Source organism: Prunus avium, chromosome 5 (assembly GCF_965620075.1).
Source record: "Prunus avium chromosome 5, drPruAviu1.hap1.1, whole genome shotgun sequence".
Lineage (NCBI taxonomy): Eukaryota > Viridiplantae > Streptophyta > Magnoliopsida > Rosales > Rosaceae > Prunus > Prunus avium.
In genome coordinates this window covers 22349290-22370650 of record NC_142288.1, presented here as the reverse complement: position 1 = coordinate 22370650, position 21361 = coordinate 22349290, and the positions used below count along the sequence as shown (strand labels likewise).

At 37.2% G+C, this 21361-nt stretch overlaps 2 protein-coding genes across 4 annotated transcripts; one reads left to right on the top strand and one right to left on the bottom strand.

Annotated features, from left to right (window-relative positions):
* The first annotated feature begins 9217 nt into the window (after window positions 1-9217).
* LOC110762530 (LURP-one-like protein (DUF567)) lies at window positions 9218-10233 on the top strand. The gene is made up of 2 exons (XM_021965182.2): window positions 9218-9589; window positions 9736-10233. The coding sequence occupies exons 1-2, from the start codon at window positions 9317-9319 to the stop codon at window positions 10117-10119; spliced, it is 657 nt and encodes a 218-aa protein (XP_021820874.1). The 5' UTR covers window positions 9218-9316; the 3' UTR covers window positions 10120-10233.
* A 5077-nt stretch (window positions 10234-15310) lies between these two features.
* On the bottom strand, window positions 15311-20979 carry LOC110762494 (uncharacterized). Of its 3 annotated transcripts, none has more exons than XM_021965141.2 (7): window positions 20418-20979; window positions 19658-19966; window positions 18157-18312; window positions 17689-18029; window positions 16809-17337; window positions 16629-16667; window positions 15311-16108 (listed from the first exon to the last, which is right to left on the bottom strand). In XM_021965141.2, the coding sequence occupies exons 1-7, from the start codon at window positions 20596-20598 to the stop codon at window positions 15585-15587; spliced, it is 2079 nt and encodes a 692-aa protein (XP_021820833.1). In that variant the 5' UTR covers window positions 20599-20979; the 3' UTR covers window positions 15311-15584. The 3 variants fall into 3 exon arrangements, with proteins under 3 accessions (XP_021820833.1, XP_021820834.1, XP_021820836.1); XM_021965142.2 differs by having other exon boundaries at window positions 16635-16667; XM_021965144.2 differs by lacking the exons at window positions 19658-19966; window positions 20418-20979 and adding an exon at window positions 19524-19657.
* Between the last annotated feature and the right edge of the window lie 382 nt (window positions 20980-21361).

Below are 21361 nucleotides of genomic sequence, written 5' to 3'. Positions count from 1 at the left end.
AGATTGTATCTGAAAAATCAGTCGAATACGAAACTATTTAATCGCTCAACTAAATTATTGTCACGTTAGTATTTTCTTGAAATAATGTATTCGTCTATACTATCTATTTTTTGTAAAAACAAACTTTAAGTGAAGACTTAAATATAAACCATTTGGATATCTGAGGCACAATGCGTTATGGATCTCTGAAAATGTCCCCAAAATCTATTAGTAGAAGCGGACTCATATGGAATATGTTAAATTTTTCAGGTTAACGGGCCGAGGGCCCACTCCAACAACACCGATACTGTCCCCACTTTACCACCTGCACAATCCTCAGGTGTGGGGTTTTATCACAAAAGGCCTCGGTATTAGTTAGAGAGGGGTATTTCTATTTAAACTACTTTCTCTTTGGCCCTCTGGCTGATGTGGGACAACAATGAGTTCCAACACTCCCCCGCACGTGAGACCCCATTTTTATGGGTCACACGTGGAGATCCACATCGGCAACCACGTGGAGCCATGTAGGGACTCACCCATCGCGCGGGGCCAAACGGGGGCCCACCCATCACGTGGCACCTTTAGCCTACGTGGAGCCAAACGGGGACTCACCCATCGCGCGGGGCCAAACGGGGACCCACCCATCACGTGGCAAGTACGGGCCCGCAACCTGGCTCTGATACCATGTCAAATTATCCAGGTTAACGGGCCGAGGGCTCACTCCAACAACACCGATACTGTCCCCACTTTACCACCTGCACAATCCTCAGGTGTGGGGTTTTATCACAAAAGGCCTCGGTATTAGTTAGAGAGGGGTATTTCTATTTAAACTACTTTCTCTTTGGCCCTCTGGCTGATGTGGGACAACAATGAGTTCCAACACTCCCCCGCACGTGAGACCCCATTTTTATGGGTCACACGTGGAGATCCACATCGGCAACCACGTGGAGCCATGTAGGGACTCACCCATCGCGCGGGGCCAAATGGGGGCCCACCCATCACGTGGCACCTTTAGCCTACGTGGAGCCAAACGGGGACTCACCCATCGCGCGGGGCCAAACGGGGACCCACCCATCACGTGGCAAGTACGGGCCCGCAACCTGGCTCTGATACCATGTCAAATTATCCAGGTTAACGGGCCGAGGGCTCACTCCAACAACACCGATACTGTCCCCACTTTACCACCTGCACAATCCTCAGGTGTGGGGTTTTATCACAAAAGGCCTCGGTATTAGTTAGAGAGGGGTATTTCTATTTAAACCACTTTCTCTTTGGCCCTCTGGCTGATGTGGGACAACAATGAGTTCCAACAGAATATGCATCTACTACCTTCTTATAGTGATTTTTTTTTTTTCAATTATAAGATCAAAATGTAAAAATGCATTGACCGCTACTAAAACAAAGAAAATGATTCCCAAATAGAAATGAAAGAAAACGATGGGAAATCGGATATTCTTGTTTTTTTTTTGTTGAATTGTTTCGTATTTTGATTGGTGAAGTGGAGTTGAGAAACTAAAACAAGAAAGGTTTCTATTTCAGAAAGGAATTGGTGAATTACGAGTTTCTAAGGCTTCATGAGGATGAGGTAGGTGGATTTGAATACCTAGACTCCTACTGCTCTGAGCTAGATTATATAGCTTCCAATTCTTCTAGATCCAGAAATTGCTTTCAAATTTCAACCCTACATTTTTGTTACCGTACTGTACAAAATAGAAGCATTTTTTTTTTCTTCGTCAAAATGATGATGACACCCAAATGCTTTACGTCAGATTGGAAGGAAGAAAAATAAAAAGTGATGGTTTATTACAAAAACAATAATATCCTTAATTATTCTTTTGTGCCTGAGTCGATAAATAACAAACAAATAAAACGAAAGAGAAAAAAACAATTTTGACAATTTAGCTTTAACAAGTTAAGATTCCATCAACGAAAAGTATTTAATGTCTTGTGATGGATATAATTGCCTCAATATATGATAACTTAGACTATAATTTTTCTTGGTTACACATTATTAGATCTTAAGTATTATGACTTTGCGCCAACCCTACCACCGTTTTTCCTTAATCAATTGGCTGGAAACTTCCCATTTTTTAATCTGAACTCACCTGCGAAAACCTTCCTTTTTATATATGTAGGGTGATGAGTTATATGTCCAATAGTTTTTTTTTTTGTTTTAATAGAAGCGATAGTCACTACTAGGGGGATTTCTCATTCACACGCTACCAAGATGTCATGGGGATTCAAATCTGAAACCCCACTAGGCTAGACCCCGTTGACGCGTATATATCCAATAATATAAATACATTATTATCCACAAAAATTATTGTATGACAGGCTTCGAGTAAAAATTGCTTTAAAAAACCATGATATGCATAATTAAATTGCTATATGTGTAATGAAATTGGTGGCTTCAATTTCTCTTCCATGGTTGGCTACTGTATAATTCCTTATTTACGAAACGAAAAGTGTGGCAGTGTGCTATTCAATTTTGCATACTAATAAAATCATGTGAACATTTTGAACTTTATTCTGGGAATTTACTAGTTGATGATCGAATATTCTTTAAATTAGAAGCAGCACCAGACTATTTTCCCATGCCTATGTTGGAGCTGACAAATCTGGCATCTATATGTTTATGCTGAACTCTTCAGAAGAAAAAAGAAAAAGTATTGGACGCGTTAGTTTTCTCTCTTACTTTTAAGTGGTAGGCATCCGCTTACATATTGTGAGAAGGATGTTATATACAACAAAATATGTGTCCCAATACAGCAGGAAGTTCTTAAAAAGGGTTTAGCACGTATTCAAGTTTAACCTAAAATAGGTAGGGAAATTAGGTTTATAGGGCTTTGACAACTCCTCACAGACTTGATCACATGTTCATCCTGTGCCTAGAGACACGATCTTAGTCATGCCAAAGATAGAAATAATAGTGTCGTGATGAAGTGACCGACAGTTCTTCATCATAACCTAATCTATTCACGTACAACGCATGCCATGGCTTTTCGTGATCTTTGAAAAACCAAATATTCGGTTTCTGAACTAAAGATGCGATTATTTGAATCTTTTTGAATTTTATAATAATCTCATGGTAATTAACGGAAAAAAAACAAAAATTCTCAACTAGCACAAGAAAATTATTAAAAACCATTGTGTTTACGGTCAAACCTGACGTTCACTTTTGAAGTTGATAGCTTCTTTTTTTTTTCCTTCTAAATTTAATTTTATAGACGAAGTTCCCCGCAACCACGGCAAATAACTTGTCCTCTAAGACTTCTCTGAGGCTATAAACCATCATCACTAGTGTTGGAAAAACTATACCGACTTGACAAGCATCAATCAACATTGCTTTGCTAACTGAAAGATAAACAAAAGTGAAATAAAGATATTGGTTCGGTTCATATATCCACACAGTAAGTGCAGTACGTAGCCATTTTCCCAACTTTTGACACCAAGTCAAAATGTTACTTACCTCAAAAATGCGTAGATTGGTACGTACACACGTACGAATATATGTTTATAGCCCCATGTATGTTCCCACAGAAATTTGTAGTGGGAATGGGACTTTAAATTCACCAAGTGCATGCGCAGAAACACACACGCATACACACATATATGAAAGACACAGGCATACACGCATATATGCATGCACAGAAGTTATATATATATATATATATATATATATATATATATGTTAAATTAAGGGTCCAATTTTCTAAGTCAATCGTTAAGGTCTTGAGACCACTTTTTTCTTATCTTATTAATGCAAAATGTGATGTTGAATTAGTGGGTTTTAGAGTCTTGGCGACAAAACGTGAAAAGCAACAAGTAAAAGAATGCATGTATTCTGAGAGTTCATCCCAAAACAGTATCGTGTTTCTCAACAAAGACAAAGAACCTAGAACTACTTGCCAAGAATTTGGTCGCGGTGAGTAGGTGGGCTTCTAGAACATGTTTACGTACAAATCCCGCAGAGGCCTCATGGGTCCACCATTAGAGAGTACTACATTATAGTCAATTGCTCAACAACTCTTGATTTTATCAGAATTTTGTTCATTTAATTAGTGGCCACAAAATATTAACGAGCTTGGTTCTTTGATTGCTCTCTCCCAAATAACTCTCTCATTTGCAATATAATATTACTGTCACACCAAATAATTTCCCATTTATAGCACGTTATGATTGTCATGCACGAAATTAAAAATTATTGCTGATTACAAATTTTGCGATACCGATGTATCATTTGATTAATTAGTTCTCATAACTGTCTATTTAGTCAAACACTTTGCTGCTCTTGATGATTGTAGACTTCATTTTGATATAGAAAACATGAAGAAGTGACAGTGAAAGTAATTAGAAGTTAATTGACTGTAATTTTTTTTTAATTGAGAAATATAGAGCAAATAATGCTATCGATGACCCGTCCATTACAAGGCAAATCAGTGACTGGCAGTCCACGAGTGAACCCATCGGGTCGTTGTCTCACCCGTTAAGGTGTGTCCTTTTTCCTCTCGGGGGTTGGTAGGGTTACAAGATGCTCATCTTGACCACAGTTAATTTTAAATATATATATATATATATATATATATATATATATATATATATATATTTACTTTGCTTGATGCCATACGTAAAAAAGACCTCTTCCTTCCCCCCATTACCTCATCTCTGCAAACTGAAAGGGAAAGCCCTTCTTGATTTCTGTCTTTCTAGTTTGTACTGGTGATTAAATGAGATGCCTGATGTCATGATGAAATGAGTAGGTTTAGACTTTGCAAAAACAGTCTGTGTCAAGTCCACCAGTGCACGTCGCTGTTCTTTGCACTACGCGCTGTGTGTGCTAACAACAAAGAACACAAGAAAACAAAATAAAACGACACTGTTCATTATCCGAATGTTACACGAGGCCATCGATAAGATTCATTAGTTTTTTGGTAAATTTTGAGGCTCGATTGAGATTGTTTTTTTAGGAAGCACTTTTTCTAGATCGGTTTTTATAGAAATGTGTTTTCCTGATTTCCATTCATCAATACATATGTAGTGATACATTGAATCCTAATATGGCAAGTATTTGGAAATTTACATTGATTACAAATCTTGAGGCCAAAGTAATCTAAAAAGCCAAAGTGGACTGGAGCCCAACACAGGTTCGCTAACGGTTTTATTAGAAGCATGTTAACAAATTTATTAAAATCCACAATAGTTTGGAAATGCTTCCTGAAGAAGCACCAAAAAGAACTTCTAACTCATAAGCATTTTTAAGAATTTTTGCCATACATTTTTGAAACCGTTTTAGTCATTTTCCTTAGTTAGCTAGGTCATGCATCATAATCTAAATCTAAATGCAGAGTATTTGGCAATACTTTTTCTTTTCGTCGATAGCTTTCATTGAAATAGGGTTATAAAAAAATGCATAAGAGCTTTTTCGTAGCAAGACGTGGACTTTTATGATGGCAGCTTTCGGAACTTGTATAATGTACGAAATAGCCTCAAGCCTAATAAAAGAATTAGATATGGGCCTTTTATTTGGGCTGAACTTAGTCATTGAATTGGCCCATTATTCTGCACGAGATGGTCTGTGGGCAAGAATTCTAGCCTTTCCGAGAATTCTATAGTGAGGGCCTTATATATGGTTCTTAAGTAAGCCCTATCTCTTAATCGTTGAATCAAGCTAACCAATTTGATCCAATGACTAAACAATTTGATCTAATAATTAAGAGATAAAACCTCACTTAAAGGTCGTATATAAAGCCGTCACTATAGCATGACTCGGTCCTTGTGGCCTATGGTCATTGGGTTTGTATTTTATATTATGCGAAATACGAAAATAATAATAATAATAGTACTAATCAGAATTCTGGGGTGGGGTAAGAATATTCCTAGTACTGAGGCCTTTGAAACCTGCTAAAACCCAATCCAGATATCGGGTAAGTTTTAGCTAACTTGCTTCCCATTTTGAGTTGGTCTTGGAAGGGTTGGTCTAGTGCAGAAGAAATAATTCGATCCTCTTATTTTTATTTATCAACCTCTTTTTTTCTTTTTCCCTTTTTAACAAATTATACTTTATTGTCACAAAAATTTACAAATAACACCAAATATTTTCGATATATAGTTAATTTTTATTGCCAATTAGGTTTGAGATCAAACGAAATAGGAATATATTATGGTCAAGGAAGAGTCCCGAAATCAAACGAATATATTATTGTATGAAAACAACAGTTTACTTAACGCTGTATGAAAATCCAATTAATCAATGTTGATGGAGGGAGCTACGAATAGGGATAGATCATAGAGATAGAGGCCGGTGTTAGAATCAATGCACGCCAACAAAGTATTGCCTCAAACAGTGCAAAGGACCATAGAGGTTGAGGATGTGAAGACCTTAAGCCCATGTATTTTGTTCTTACGATTCTCCAACCCCTTATTGAGTGTGATGCCGTATACGTCAATCACGTCTAAAAATTTATCTAAACATGCTATGCTCTCAAGAAATACTTGGGTGTGACAGTTATACTGAATAATTATTAGATTTTATCACCACTCATTAAAATATTATGACTTAAATGTCAAAATGGTCTTTGTGTTTTACCTATTCGGCCAATTTAGTCCCTGTATTTTCTATAACGCACCTACCACTATCCTATCGTTTGGCATGGACCAATCACATTGGATCATCTGTCTCTTTTTTCTTAGACCCAAATATCAAAATTAACTCTTCAGATTCTCTCTACAGATTTCATCACTTTGCTTCAGTTGAATAATATATATTTCTACCTTTCTAACAAAACAAAGACAATCTACATTATTAAGCAACTCCTCCTATAAAAGGATCATTATTTTAGTATGTATGTAGATTTGCCTGGTTTACGAGTCAAGATTCAGTCCAAGATCATTATAAGGCATACCTAAAAGGATGCCAAGTCACAGAAATTCAACCAGTAAATATACACACGCGGTAGGCTCCCAGCTCAAGCGCTGCATTTTCTTACTAAATTTAGCTGTGACTAATCTCTAAGTGGGGCCCTCAGCCTGATTTAGTCTAATCCTAAACACTGTTTTGCGATCCGGTCCCATCTCCATGCATGAATCTCATGATCTGAGTCATCAAAATCGGGTGGCCTCCCTCCACCACCCCCTTCCACACAAAAAATAATAAAGAAAAAAGAAATGGAGGAAAGTTCCTCTAACTCATTGTCTTCTATATATATGATAATGATATATAGGAAGTTTGGTTTTGGTTTTTATTAATGAAAATCTAGAAGGATGTGCTGCTTAATTAACGTTCTAATTATGTTTAGTTACCATTTGCAAAATTGCTTTCATGCATAATCAGTGACGTACACGTCTAATTCAAAACAGTCTAGGGTGGTCATGACTTAAGAGTTGAGGCCAATGGGAGTTTTGGGCGTGTGGGAATTTGGTTGGGTTTGCAGACTCACCCATATTTGTCTGGGCATGTTCAGTTAACTTATGTAGCTAGCTACGTTCTATATACATAGACACATTGAAAAGGAAGAACCGAAAGCTTGAAAAAGATGAATGGAGAACATGAAAAGGTAGAAAGAAAATGAAGTGATCAATTAGAAAGATGGCGATAATTCAAAAATCATAATTACAGTCAATCGGCTGCTAATAGCAACGAAACTGCAAGAGGATCTTCTTTTAGCCATTAGCCAATAAATAGAGAATACGTGCCAACATACGTACCTAAAAAAATTATATTCAAAGCAAAACTATGAGAATACTTGCGAATAATGTTATTTCTATAATATATAAATATCACATTACCGATTGACTAATCCTAGGCCGAACATACTTTTTCACTATGGTACCATATGACTCATTAGCCGACTAATTTTCTAATAGAGATGAATCTCGCATCTACTCAACTAGAGAAATGATATCAATAAATATGATCCAATATTAATTAGAGTTGTTCCAATGCGAATTTTCTTTGATTAGTAAGTATAGCGACTAAAATTTCAAAGGCATCGATTGGAACAAAATACGGGAGCTTTGGGAAGAGCCCTGATATGTGCAAGTATGGATATTTGGAAATGGACAATTAATAAAAGGTTCTACATCTCGTCCCCACCGTTGTTGTCATGAGGCGTTATATATAAATATATAATCCAGTGCAAGAGGACGTATTTGACTATGATACGACTGATGACGCAGCTACAGTAGATATATGCGTGATGATCACCAAAATCGATTCAAACTCTAAAATAAAAATATTTGTAGATTTACTACTCTTATTATTGCTGCTTCTCTGATTTTTTTTTCATGAGATGAGGGTGGTGAATAATTGAGCCACTTTTTACCTCACAACTTTGAATTTTGAAACAACTATCTTAATATTGTAAGGGATTTGTGCTCAAGTTTTTAAAAGTACTTATTCTGCACCCGAAATTCTAAGTTCAATTTCCCCCACCCCAGTATCGTTGGTATAAAATCTAAACAAACCTAATGTTGTGACTTAATTTCAATGTGACACATGATATAAATAGTTGGTCAACGCAAGTCAATAACTACAAATATAACAAAGCATTTCTCATAGTCATAGCCAATTAGTAAAATGTATTAATTCGACCATAGTTCATTCATGAGATCATTAAACAGAGTTTGAATGAATGGTTACGGAAATTAACTTGAGCAAATTTCTTGGATTTCACCCCTTCCTGCAGGCTACGCACCCTCCCTATTTTTTTATGGCTCCCCCTTTTGTCTCGTGCTTATGAATCTCCGATTAAACAAACACAAACCTAACTCACCAATTCAATCAAAAGAAGAGAAAAATTGGAACCTCAGAGACCATCTAGGGAAACATACACGTGTCGCCTTTTTAATACTAGTATTACACGTGAATTAATCAAAATTAATTAATAAAGATACATCATCTATGCTAATTGCTAATTAGTATATAATTAATCCCATCAAAGTGTCCCTAGGAAACCAGCAATGACTTTTCTGGCTAGTTGTCTCTTTCACAATATATATAAATAATGAAAAAAAAAACCCAGATTCTCACACTCATTGAGAGCTACTCGTGTCATGCTTCTGGCGACCAATGTTATACGACAAAATATTAATTTTCATGCAATAGATATATACAATACAATTATACACATACACAGCTATATATATAGTATAATAATATATCGTCATTAACTATAAGAAGGATTGTATATATATACAACTCTTGTGTACAAAACAGAGAATTTTCCTAATATTAGTAAGACCAATATCTCAAACTCAAACATTCTCCGGCGATAAGTATCTGCTCTCATAACCTCTGCTTACGGTTTAACAATTGAGAGAGAGAGAGAGAGAGAGAGAGATGAAGATTGTTCCCTTCTTGAAATCTTTGTCAAGGTCTGTCCATAATCAAGAACAACATGATCAGCACGATGAGCTGGAACTCAATACTGTTGGGGCTTGCACAACATTAACAGTGTGGAGAAAATCACTCCTGATTAGCTGCAAAGGGTTCACGGTGATAGATTCGAACGGAGATCTCGTTTATCGGGTCGACAATTACGTCGGGCATCCTGAGGAAGTCATTCTCATGGATGCCTCTGGAAAATCCGTCCTCACAATGCGTCGTCGCAAGGTATATGTATAACTTGATTCGTCGTTTTAGATTGACACCCTAACAACATAATGTTTTATGCTTGTTTATATTCATAATTTCATGTATAAAAGAGAGAAATAAAAAACTGGATTTGATGTTGACCGTTCAACGCGTTTCCTTGGCAGAAGCTTAGTCTAGTTGACAGTTGGTTTGTGCACGAAGGAGAAGTGGGTGATTATTGCAGAACAAGAACATCAAAAAGCAGCCCAACGTTTTGCGTGAGGAAGAACATGAACGTGTTAAATGCCAATCCCAACATACTTGCTTATGTATATCGAGAGGCATGGGGTCATAAAAGATATGCATATTTGATTGAAGGTTCTTACACGCATCGATCTTGCAAGGTATTGGATGAGTATAGGAATGTGGTAGCTGAGATCAAGAGGAAGGAGGCAAATATTGGAGGCGTTTCTTATGGGGTAGAGGTTTTTCATTTGATTGTGCATCCTGGCTTTGATGATGGATTTGCAATGGCTCTTGTATTAGTATTAGATCAGTTGTTTTCTTAGGTATTTCTATTAATTCATTATGATTTATGTTTCTTGGTATGAATGTACAGTATGCGCCAAGTCCAAGCGGAAAAAAAAAAAGCTTATGGTGAAGAAGTTTTCTTAGGTATTTCTATTAAACATATAAGGGTTTAGGAAATTTAAATAACGCAAAAAGTCACTTTTCATTCTTAACGAAATTTTCACTTTCATCTATGTAGTTTCAATTTTGGCAATTTGACCTTTGTAGTTTGATTTTGTTGCAATTTATATAATAAAAAATGACTTATAAAGAAATTCTAATGCAATCTTGCTTGAGTTAACTAGGCATAGAAATACAAATACTTGCAATGTCAAATGAGTCCAATAAGAATATGTCCCATGTGAAATTAAAAAATGACGTATACAATTAAAAACATAAGCTTATGGAGCTAATAACAATTACCCAGACACAAATATATTTAATTGCTTCCAATATCCCAATATTTAAGTAAGTTATTGAGATATAATTAATGGACGCCATTGGATCTGTTAATAAGTGCTACAGGTTCAAGACAATTGATTCTCTTATTATATATAGGCTGCTATCACATGTAAAGCAATGCTCCGCATCATTGTTAATTTCATTTTTCTTTTTGGTGAAAATGTTATTTTTCAAAAAAAAAGTTGACAAATGTGATGAAAAGGACGAGTTCTGAAAGTCGAGGCATAGTTGAAGCACCACCATAACAATTTTGTGACATGAGAAACTAAAAGCAAAGTCAAGTCTTAGTTGATGGACCATTGCTACAATTTTGCCTTATTTATTATATCGCTTATTTCTATCTTCATCCTTTGCTGATTAAATTTAAATGAGCTCTCTATTTTACAGAGAAAAAAAGGATGCCACTATATATATAAAGAGTATGGCCGCCCAGCTATATTATTTATTAAAAGAAATAATAAAACAAAAAAAACCACGTACAGCCGCTCGGCTATACTTTTTTTTAATAAAAATTAAAAACAACCGAGTATAGCCGGGCGGCTGTACTATTTATAAAAAAACAAAAGAGGACCCGGCAGCAATTGTGTTATAGCCGCGCGGCTATAATTATTTTTATATAAAAAATAAGGGTTATTCGCAGCAATGGTCCCTCAACTATACCCCAAGTTACACTTTGGTCACTCAACTCAAATATTAGTTGCAGAGGTCACTCAATTAGGTGTTTTGTTGCACCGTTAGTCCTACCGTCAAGTCTCTCTAACGGTAGGGACTAATGGGGCAACACAACACCTAATTGAGTGACCAAAATGTAACTCCGAGAATAGTTGAGGGATCATTGCTACAAATAATCTTAATTGAAAAGTCACATTTGCCCATCAATAATCTAAGAGATGCTTGCCACATCATCATTTTAAACAGAAAAAATAACAGACTTGACGGTAGGACGAACGGTGCAACAAAACACCTAATTGAGTGACCTCTACAACTAATATTTGAGTTGAGTTACCAAAGTGTAACTTGGGGTATAATTGAGGGACCATTGCTGAGAATAATCCAAAAAATAAAATAAAAAACCGGGTATAGCCGCGCGGCTATACTATTTATATGTATAAAGAACCCGCCTAGCGCCTAGACGCCACATGTCAAAAAGAGTAACGCTGCACGGCTATACCATTTTTTTAAAAAATTAGGGTAAAACCGGTATAGCCGGTTGGCTATACTATTTTAAAATGTTTTACGAAAAAACCGAGTATAGCCGCGCATCGATACTATTTTTTTTTTTAATTGCAAAAACTGGGTATAGTCGAGTGGCGGTACTATTTATTTTTTTATTTTTTTAAAACCGAGTATATGTGAAAAAAATTACGTACAGCTATCATTCCTAGTTCATAAATTATGGAACAAGAAAATATATGAATAAAATACGTACGTGTTTTATTTGGAAAATTTTTGCAAATTACAACTTAAATGTTCGACCACTATATTATGTTTTAATATAATTTTTTTTACTTTTTTAATATATTATTTTTATTCAATAATATGTGAGAATTATGTGTATAATATGTGAATTATGTGTGTTTTATTGAAATTTTTGTAAAAAAATACATATGTACCTGTATAATACGAGTATTGTATATTTGATTTTTTAAAAATGTTGGATACGGATGTATTATTAAAAAATATATACGTACGTGTATAATACATTATTAAACGTGAGAGTGCTAAATTCGTTATACGGGTAACAACTCTGAAAAAGTAAAAAATTAAAAGGGGATAATAAAGAGTCGCGTAATGGTCTAATAGTAATGGATAATGCTCTAAACTACTCTTATTGATAAACGAAAAATCGGGGAACAAAATTTAAGAAAAAAAGGATGCCACTATATATATACCAGTAAATCCGTGGCTACACTATTTATTAAAAAAATTAAAACAAGAAAAAAGAAAACCTGTAAAGCCGTACGGCTATACTATTTTTGAAATTTTTTCCAAAAAAAATAGCGTATAGCCGATCGGCTATACTATCTATAAAAAAAAAACAAAAGAGCCGCCCCGCCATTAGGCGCCCACGTGTCAAAATAAGTACAGCCGCCCGGCTATACTAGTTTTAAGAAACATTAACAAAACCAAGGATAGCCGTGCGGCTATACTGTTTTTAAAAAACTGATACTATTTATATAGGGTTATTCGTAGCAATGGTCCCTCAACTATACCCGTAGTTGCATTTTGGTCACTCAATTCAATTACTAGTTGCAGTGGTCACTCAAGTAGGTGTTGTGTTGCACCATTAGTCCTTCCGTCAAACTCTGTTAAATTTTTGTCAAAAATGAGAGTAAATTCGGAAATTCATCCAAAACCCTCACATTCCTCCACAATCTTCCATTGCCGCAACTCAATCCTTGCTTCTCCTCCCTTTGGGTTATTAAATTTTCGTTTTTTATGGGGACTTTTGCAGAGCAACAGTGGGATTTGCTTGAACAGCGTGAAGACAGAGCAGGGCACAACCATATACACAGCAAAGTGTGGTCACGCCTTCCATTTCCCTTGCATAGCTGCTTGTGTGCGCAGCCACAGGGATGGAGTCAGCTAAGGCTCACTGGGTGCAGATGCCCCCACTCATCCGCTCGAAACCATGAACCCAAACCCATCAAATTGATAACAAAATTCATCCACACTCCCCAAACCATATCTCTGCCAAACCCACTCAAATTGTTTTCTTTAGTTTCCCTTGTTATTATGGTACCAGACCAAAGCCAGAGTCTGCTAGGACAATACCTCACGATTCTTGCTCACCCAAAGCCCAAGGAAGTGGAGAAGAAGATAATAGTGGAGGCATCCTCACCCAGAGCCTCATTGAAGCCATTGTACGACGACGAGTCTCTTTTCTCTCCCACATCTCAGATCATCCCTATACTAGAAGCCGACGATGAAGACGAAGACGAAGATGAAGACGCCACAGACCCATTCCTCGAAACGACGGCGTCGAGGAGTTCCAAGGCCATGTCTTTTTTAGGTTTTAAAATATTTTCTGGAACGCATCATGAATTTTCGAATTTACCCTCACTTTTGACAGAAAAATTAACAAATTTGACGGAAGGACTAATGGTGCAACAAAACACCTACTTGAGTGACCTCTGCAACTAATAATTGAATTGGGTGACCAAAATGCAATTACGGGTATAGTTGAGGGACCATTGCTGCGAATAACCCATTTATATATATTAAAAAAAGGAACCACCCTGCTTCACTTTAAAGTTAAGCAGTTTAAGGTGTTTGGTAAAAATAAAATATCCCGATTATTTTAAAAGCAATGGCCTTTTGACAGCAACTTTTAAAAGCAGGCTCTGGGTTGCTTTTCAAAGCTGCTTGCAAAAGAAGCTAAGATTAACATTTAATGAATTTTTTTAATTCCCAAAATACCATCATTTTTTTTTTTAAATGACACCACCTCCACTTCCACATCCAACTCCACCAAATGCACCACCACATTCACTATCTCCACAACCACCACCACCACCACATCCACCACCACCACCACCACAACCACCACCTTCTCCATCTCCACCACCACCATCACCACAACCACCACCTCCTTCAAAACCTCCACATCCACCACCACCTCCACAACAAACACCACCACCACCTCCACAACTGCCATCCCTACCACCACCACTACCACAACAACCAACTCCACTTTCATCACCACCTCCACTTCCACATCCAACTCCACCACTTGCACCACCACATTCACTACCTCCACAACCACCGCCACCACCACCACATCCTACTCCTCCTCATCCTCCACCACCACCACCACAACCACAACCTCCTTCACCTCCTCCACCACCACCACCTCTCCACCTCCACCACCACCACAACCACCACCTCCTCCAAAATCTCCACATCCACCACCACCTCCACAACCGCCATCCTCACCACCACTACTGCCACAACAACCAACTCCACCTTCATCACCACCACCACCTCCACTCCATCACTACCACTACCACCACATGATTAGTACATAGCACTTTTAACATCCTGCCTATTTTAGTCATTATTCATAGTTACAACAATTTTATATTAAAATTTACCAAACGGTTTTGACACTGCTTTTGTACTAACAGTACTTTAAAAATACTGTTTACCAAACATGGAGCTACTTTACTTTACAGCTAATTATTTTTAAAGCACAGCAGAAGCAACTTTTTTTAAAAGTGACAGCAATCCCGAACCAGGCCTTAAGGCCTAGGCGTCGCGTGTCAAAAAAGTAAAGATCCAAGTATAGCCGTTCGGCTATACTATTTTTATAAAAAAAATAAAAACCGGGTACAACCGCACGGCGATACTATATATATATATATATATAAGCCAAACAGTAAAGCCGCACGGCTATACTATTTTTGGGAAAAAAAATTAAGATAAAACGAGTATGGCCGCGCCCTTGTTGAGCTGTGTGTTTAGTTTTATTATATGTTGGCCCGTGTACAAAGGATCTTGTAAATATCCTATTTTCATATATATATATATAACTATTTTGTTAACAATTTATAAATTTTGAAAATCCAAATTCCATGGCCGGATATCAATATTTTGTAACAGGTTCTGAAACACGAGCAATTCTTTCATATTTAAATATTTTTATTTTATTAAAATTTTGATAAAATCGTGAAACTTCATTATTTACCAAGACATGTCGAGAGAGAGAGAGAGAGAGATTGGATGCTCTACACAAGGCAATGAATTTCATTGCTGCTGTGCTCTATCCTTCGTTACAACATAAAATTCCTACCCCTCCTTTAAAATTAAACCCTTACAACTACTTCATTTTTCATTTGCGCCTACATCATGAACCCCTTACAACATTTTCCATTTTCACCTACAGGCTACAGCATGATATATACAAATCAGCTATTTCCAATAACCAACCCTCCCCACAGAGACATCAGATTAAATGACAAACCTCGTCAGTACGGACTAAAATCTTTAGCATAATTGTTCATCAGTCCAGCCGGTCCCTTCCTCTGTTCCATTCCATTGTCAATAACTTTCTTATCTTCTCCCGCTTGTTCGATGCCTTTTCTGGAACCCTTGCTGGTGGTGGCATCATATATGACTGCCTCACTACATCCGTGGTTGAATCTCTTATATCCACAATTGACTCCTTAAGTGATTTGCCAGGTGATGACCTACTTGACCTGGGTGTAGACCAATTTATTGGTCCTTTCGTAACGCAGCTGAAATTATTGAAGTCCTTCCTATCATCAACCATAGAGAGTCTGGGCTTCTTTGGGGGTAGCATCATCCGGTCGACGCTTCTCCTGAGATTATCAGACCCGGATACAACAACTGATGTTCCATATGCTTCTTCAGGTTTCTCTATTGATTTTAACTTGCGAGCTTTCATGGCCTTTTGTGAAGGCTTCTTTGGCCATCTCATGATTCCATCTGGATTTTGCCTCGAGGAGCAAGTTGCCATGTCACACAGTGTTCGAGCAGCAGCTAATATTTGTGGACAATGCTCATCTGGACAAGCAAAAACCATTTCATTAATAACAGCAAAGTCACACAGCTGCAGAGGCAGAAATAGAAATCGGAGTGTAGATGGAGTATAGATATTGCAAAATCCTTTCCAAGCCAAGACAGGAACAATAAGAACGTAATTGCGCAACTGATGGGCCTGACATCCAGTTCCTATTTCCTAACAAGGCACATAGCCCATCAGATATAGCCTATCAGATTCATTTACTATTTCCATTTAAAGCATATAACATGCATCATCTGGCACATTCCATAATCATATTAATTGGGAAACTAGCAGCCAAAGAGGGCATCAATGAATGATTTTGGATTAACCCAAAGAAATCGGAGTGATTTTGGATTAACCCTAAACCTAAGTTTCAATGCCAACATGGCAGCATCATTCTTTGTCATCTTCCTTGACTTTATGCATCACCCTACCCACCCCAAGCATCCCAAAGCACGTGCATTTTAAACATACAAACAAGAAGCATAAAGAGAGGCTGCTAACAGGTAGAAACGGTACCGTTACCATTTCCTGAATGATTCACCTTGCCTCCAGATTCTGCATTTCCAAAAAATAAAAAATTATAAAAGGCAATGTCCCAAGCAGTAGGACTGACAGTGATAGTAATAATTTCCAGCAACCAATGTGACACATTCAAGTTTTAGTATATAAATCAAACTCATCCCTTAGAAAACATACCTAGCGGAACGTAGGATTGTTTGGAACATGTTGCACCAGACGATGAATCCCGCTGAAACCAAGAAAGACTAACAGATATGGATGGGGAAACTTGATTTTCTGAACCAGCAATTTTTAGCCTTGCAGAAGGAACTAGACTCTGATCATAGGTTAGTGACTCCAAGTCTGTAAAATTATTATTGACAGCCCCCAATGAGCTAACAATATTCTTCCCTATTCTTTGCCATCGACCTTGGCATGTGCCCCTGCTTGTGGACAGTTTTGCTGCATCAGAACTGGTTCTACAGTGCCCATTAGAAGTATGCGACCATGGAAATGGAGGCAAGCTTGCCCGACGAGATATTTGCTTGCCCGAACATGGATCAGGTGTACTTTTTGAAGATAAAGCAGGTTTTGCAGCATCCAAAAGCAAAGATTCCAAATCCTTGGGTGGAGGAAGAGCCAAGCGTTCCAAAATATACTTAGGTTCACATAATGGCAAATCAAGGGGATTAGCAGGAGCTTCAGGCTTTTTATGAGAATCCTGTACCTATAGGAACAAAAACAGAAAGGACAACATCAATCATCAGTGGTATCCAAAATATTAATAATCTGAATGAAATGAAACACTAGAAGTTATACAATATAACTAAAATCCTTGTCAGCGCAGCCTAATACTCTCAACTAAAATGTGCAACCGTTCACACCAGAAACATATCTATACTGGATTCAGAAGATCTATCCAAACAACCATTAGAAAGAGGCCTATTCTGAAGCACAGCTTTTCCATGATTTTCCATGTAAGCCATAAAACTTCTAGTTTTAATCAAACAGCTCACATAAAATGTTGTAAGTTTTCTCCAGGGCTAACAAATATATTAGATTACCACTGATCACTGACCTCATTACATGAAGAGAGATCTGTGATGACAGGTTCTCCTTTATCACCATTGACACCAGAAGTTACAACAGAATTTGTGCTTAACGGCCATGGTGACATTATCTTGTCGGAATTGCTATCTACTTCAGCATTATGTTGGGGCTGGACAGACCTTGGTGGCTGAAGGAAGAAACTGGCCTTTCTAACTGAATGCAGAAAACTATCATTAACATTTGCTGGTTTCTTCCCTTTGCCCTTGTCTAAACTAGGACACTTGCATGTCCCATCAAGGAGCTCATTCAGTAGCACATCATCTACTAGCTTTGTGACATCATGATTATCTGACTTAAGGCCATGTACTCCTGACATTCATTTAAATCATGATTTAAATTTTGCACAGTATGCAACATGCACAGTGAAAGTATGGTAATAACTGAATGAAATGATACATTGAGAGACAGAATGTAGCTTTTGTGAGAAGTCTCATACCGAAAAAGTTGTTCCCTCCAGCAGCAGAACCGAAGCTTGGCAAACCCGCCTTTACGGAGAAAGAATCATGTTTAGTCTTTGCAGGAAGTTTGAGATTTCTCTTATCACCTCGCTTGCTTGTACAGTTGTTCTTTTGTTTCGCCAATTGATTCTTATCTAGAATGTATAATACAGAAAGGCAAAAAACGACTCTCAGCACAAACCAGAACATTAAGGGGCAGGTAATCTGGTTAAGTATCAAATGATGGCCTTACCAAATCATAACATAAATTTTGGAAACTACACTTGCAAGCTAATGTTTCCAAATTTCCAACCACCCAGACCAAATTAACAGTTTACTGACTATAAAAAAGAAAAGTCCTACAAGATACAATGGACACGTAGAAACTAGCCCCGTAAAAGAATAAAGAAACTACCAGGACATAAATTTTCAGTTTCAAAGAATGAGAACTAGTAGAGCAAATTGAACTTCAAGGAATAACAAAATTTGCACAAAGAATATTATGGAGCAGCAGATGTAATTCCACAGCATTCTAAATTGCTTGAAAAGGCTGCACATAATATTGTCTGTCTCATTCATCAGAGGGAAACATTGTAATTTCTATTGCTTTGATTTCCTACCAAAGTTCCATTGTGGAGGTCCGGTAAGTTGAAAATGTTCCAGTTCAGATCTTATATGTGTTAAAATAACCTTATAAGTTTAACAGTAGTTTCATTTAGGAAAAACAAACACTTATACGTCAGTAGAGATTATATGGCATTACTTAATGATGTATCACACACTTACGCACTTACGTGGGAGAATGAAAAAGGGTGTAGTTCCCTAGCTTTGGGTTTTAACGTATATATAGTTGACTCTTAAGAATTTTCAGTTTCCATACTGGGTTTGTAGGTTTCCTATTCGGGATTGTACAGCCTCGATAAATAAGTCAAATTAATAAATAGGTAAAATTGTCCTGTTAGTAATGGAACATTACAGACAATTATTTTCCAATTAATTTAATTTTGCCTCATGCAATATTATCATTCCAGATTCTACATCACTTATGCTTCACTAAAGAAAGTATTTAATTCCAATCAACTGCACTGAATCCATAACACTCTGATGTTAAACGACAGACCTGCAATACCTAGATGCGTGTTCATGTGCCCAACAGCAGTAAGAGCTGTCGGGGAAATCTTAATTTTCCCCAACAGTAAGATATGTGCCAAAGAAAAAATGGGACTTTCCACTGAAGAAAACTTTACATTCATGCATTAAACAACTCCAGAAACAAAACAAAAATCATTTTGTCACGAGAGAGGACAAATTACTGATATAACATTTAAGTGACTAATAAATACAAACCAATCAAAATTTAACATACAAAGAGACCACAGATGGCATCTAGCATCTTTAGACTTGCCCGGGTCAATTTTCTCGAAGTTGTAATCCTGATGATGATAAACAAGCATTTACGTCAAATAACTATTCAAAGTGCCAGTAGATGACATATATTACCTGAAGAACTGCACTTTGTAAGATATGATCCGAGCTTATCTGACATATCCCTTATCCCATCAACTCCAGCTAAACTCGTTGGATCTTCCAATCGAGCAATTCGCGGTCTCTTAGAAGTCAAACTACCCACTTTTGACACCTTTCCTGATTTCCGTTCTAGCTGTACACTTTCAGCACCAGTATGCAACAAAAAACCATTTTTGCCCCTACCATGTTGGTGCCTGGACAATTCTTCACCCTGATAGCTGAGCAGCTGACCACCAAGCTTAGATGGTTCATACTCTGAAGCACTAACCACATTTTTTACCTCTGATAACATAACCAAATTCCCCAGAGCAAAAATTTAAGAAATTTCAGTAACAAAAATGAGCATGCACTTACAACCAAGGAATCATAAACTATGAAGTTAAGAGGGTACCCAGATACACATCCAAATTAAGAAATCTGGGTAACTAAAATTTTAAATAATGAACTAACTAAACCAGTAATTAATAAATGAGGGAAATTAGAGGAAAATTATTGAATTGGAAAACACATTAAACAAATATTTCTTTCCTTTTCCTCTCTTTTGCTTTCAGTTCCTTAAAAAACATATCACAACCTCAAACTTTGGGGAAATACAAATCTACGCCTGGAGAAAAAGATCAAACCCCAATTTACCAGTCAAATAACACTAACAAGCAAGCCAGTCCTAGACAAGTTAGTAATTAAATAATTAAAAACAAAACAAAAAAAACAAAATCAAACGCCAAGAAACCACCTTTATCGCTGAGAAATGAGCTGCATGCCTCAGTCAAAGGGCTTGCGCGAACAGAAACACGGTCCAAATCACAAGGCTCAAGCTCCTTGACTGTAACCCCAGCTCTCACAAGACCCTCTATCCCCATAAACTTCTGCGCGCCGGCGACGTCCACCGGAAAAGTCAAGTCCACTGCTTCCATCACCAAAACTCAATCGAAATACAACAATCAACCGATAAATTTACAACAGTAGTCGGCGAACATCGCCTTGAGATCCATAACCAGACGAAATCAGTTAAAGAAGAGCTGAGGAGGATCATTAGGGCGAATTTTGGAGGGAAAATGAGAGGGAGAGCATGGATTTGGTGCGAGAAAGTGAGGGAAAAGCTGAGAAATTTGGAGTTTGGCTGAGAAAAGCATGTTGCGGCGAAATGAATGTTTCTAGGGCACGAGCAGCAATGGGTGAAGAAAAAGAAGTATTTATAGTTTTCGGGAAAGGGTGAGGTGTGTTTGGTAACTGGTGGCTGGAGGGGAATATTCCGGTGAGGTTAGCGTCAACGTTGATCAAGAGCGCAAGTTTTTTGTTGGCTTGGGGTTGGTTTGCTTGACGTGGCATTATCCAATTACCAATTACATAAGAAAATGAGGAATTACATGGATTACATGCGGTGGCTTATCTAAGGACCACCAATGAGAGAGAGACATGTGCTAATATGTTAGAAAGAAGTTTTGGTTATATGAAGCGAAAATGGAGAAAATTATAGAAAATTAGCGAAAAATAAAGAATAACTTACCTTTTTTAAAAATAAAAAAAATACTCATCAACAACATATAATAATCTAATTATATCATTAATCTTTTAGAATGGTTCACATAGTTGTTTTAAGTCGGTGAACGGGCATTGTCATGTAACAAATGGGAAAGCTTCTTTCCAACCCTAGCTAATAGAAAAATAAAGAAGCCA

Coding starts and splice junctions, on each gene's coding strand:
- LOC110762530 (XM_021965182.2), top strand. CDS start 9,317: ATGAAGATTGTTCCCTTCTTGAAATCTTTGTCAAGGTCTGTCCATAAT. Junction 9,590..9,735: donor TCACAATGCGTCGTCGCAAG/GTATATGTATAA, acceptor TTTCCTTGGCAG/AAGCTTAGTCTAGTTGACAG.
- LOC110762494 (XM_021965141.2), bottom strand. CDS start 20,598: ATGGAAGCAGTGGACTTGACTTTTCCGGTGGACGTCGCCGGCGCGCAG. Junction 19,967..20,417: donor CTCATTTCTCAGCGATAAAG/GTGGTTTCTTGG, acceptor TTATGTTATCAG/AGGTAAAAAATGTGGTTAGT. Junction 17,338..17,688: donor ATCTCTCTTCATGTAATGAG/GTCAGTGATCAG, acceptor TTGTTCCTATAG/GTACAGGATTCTCATAAAAA.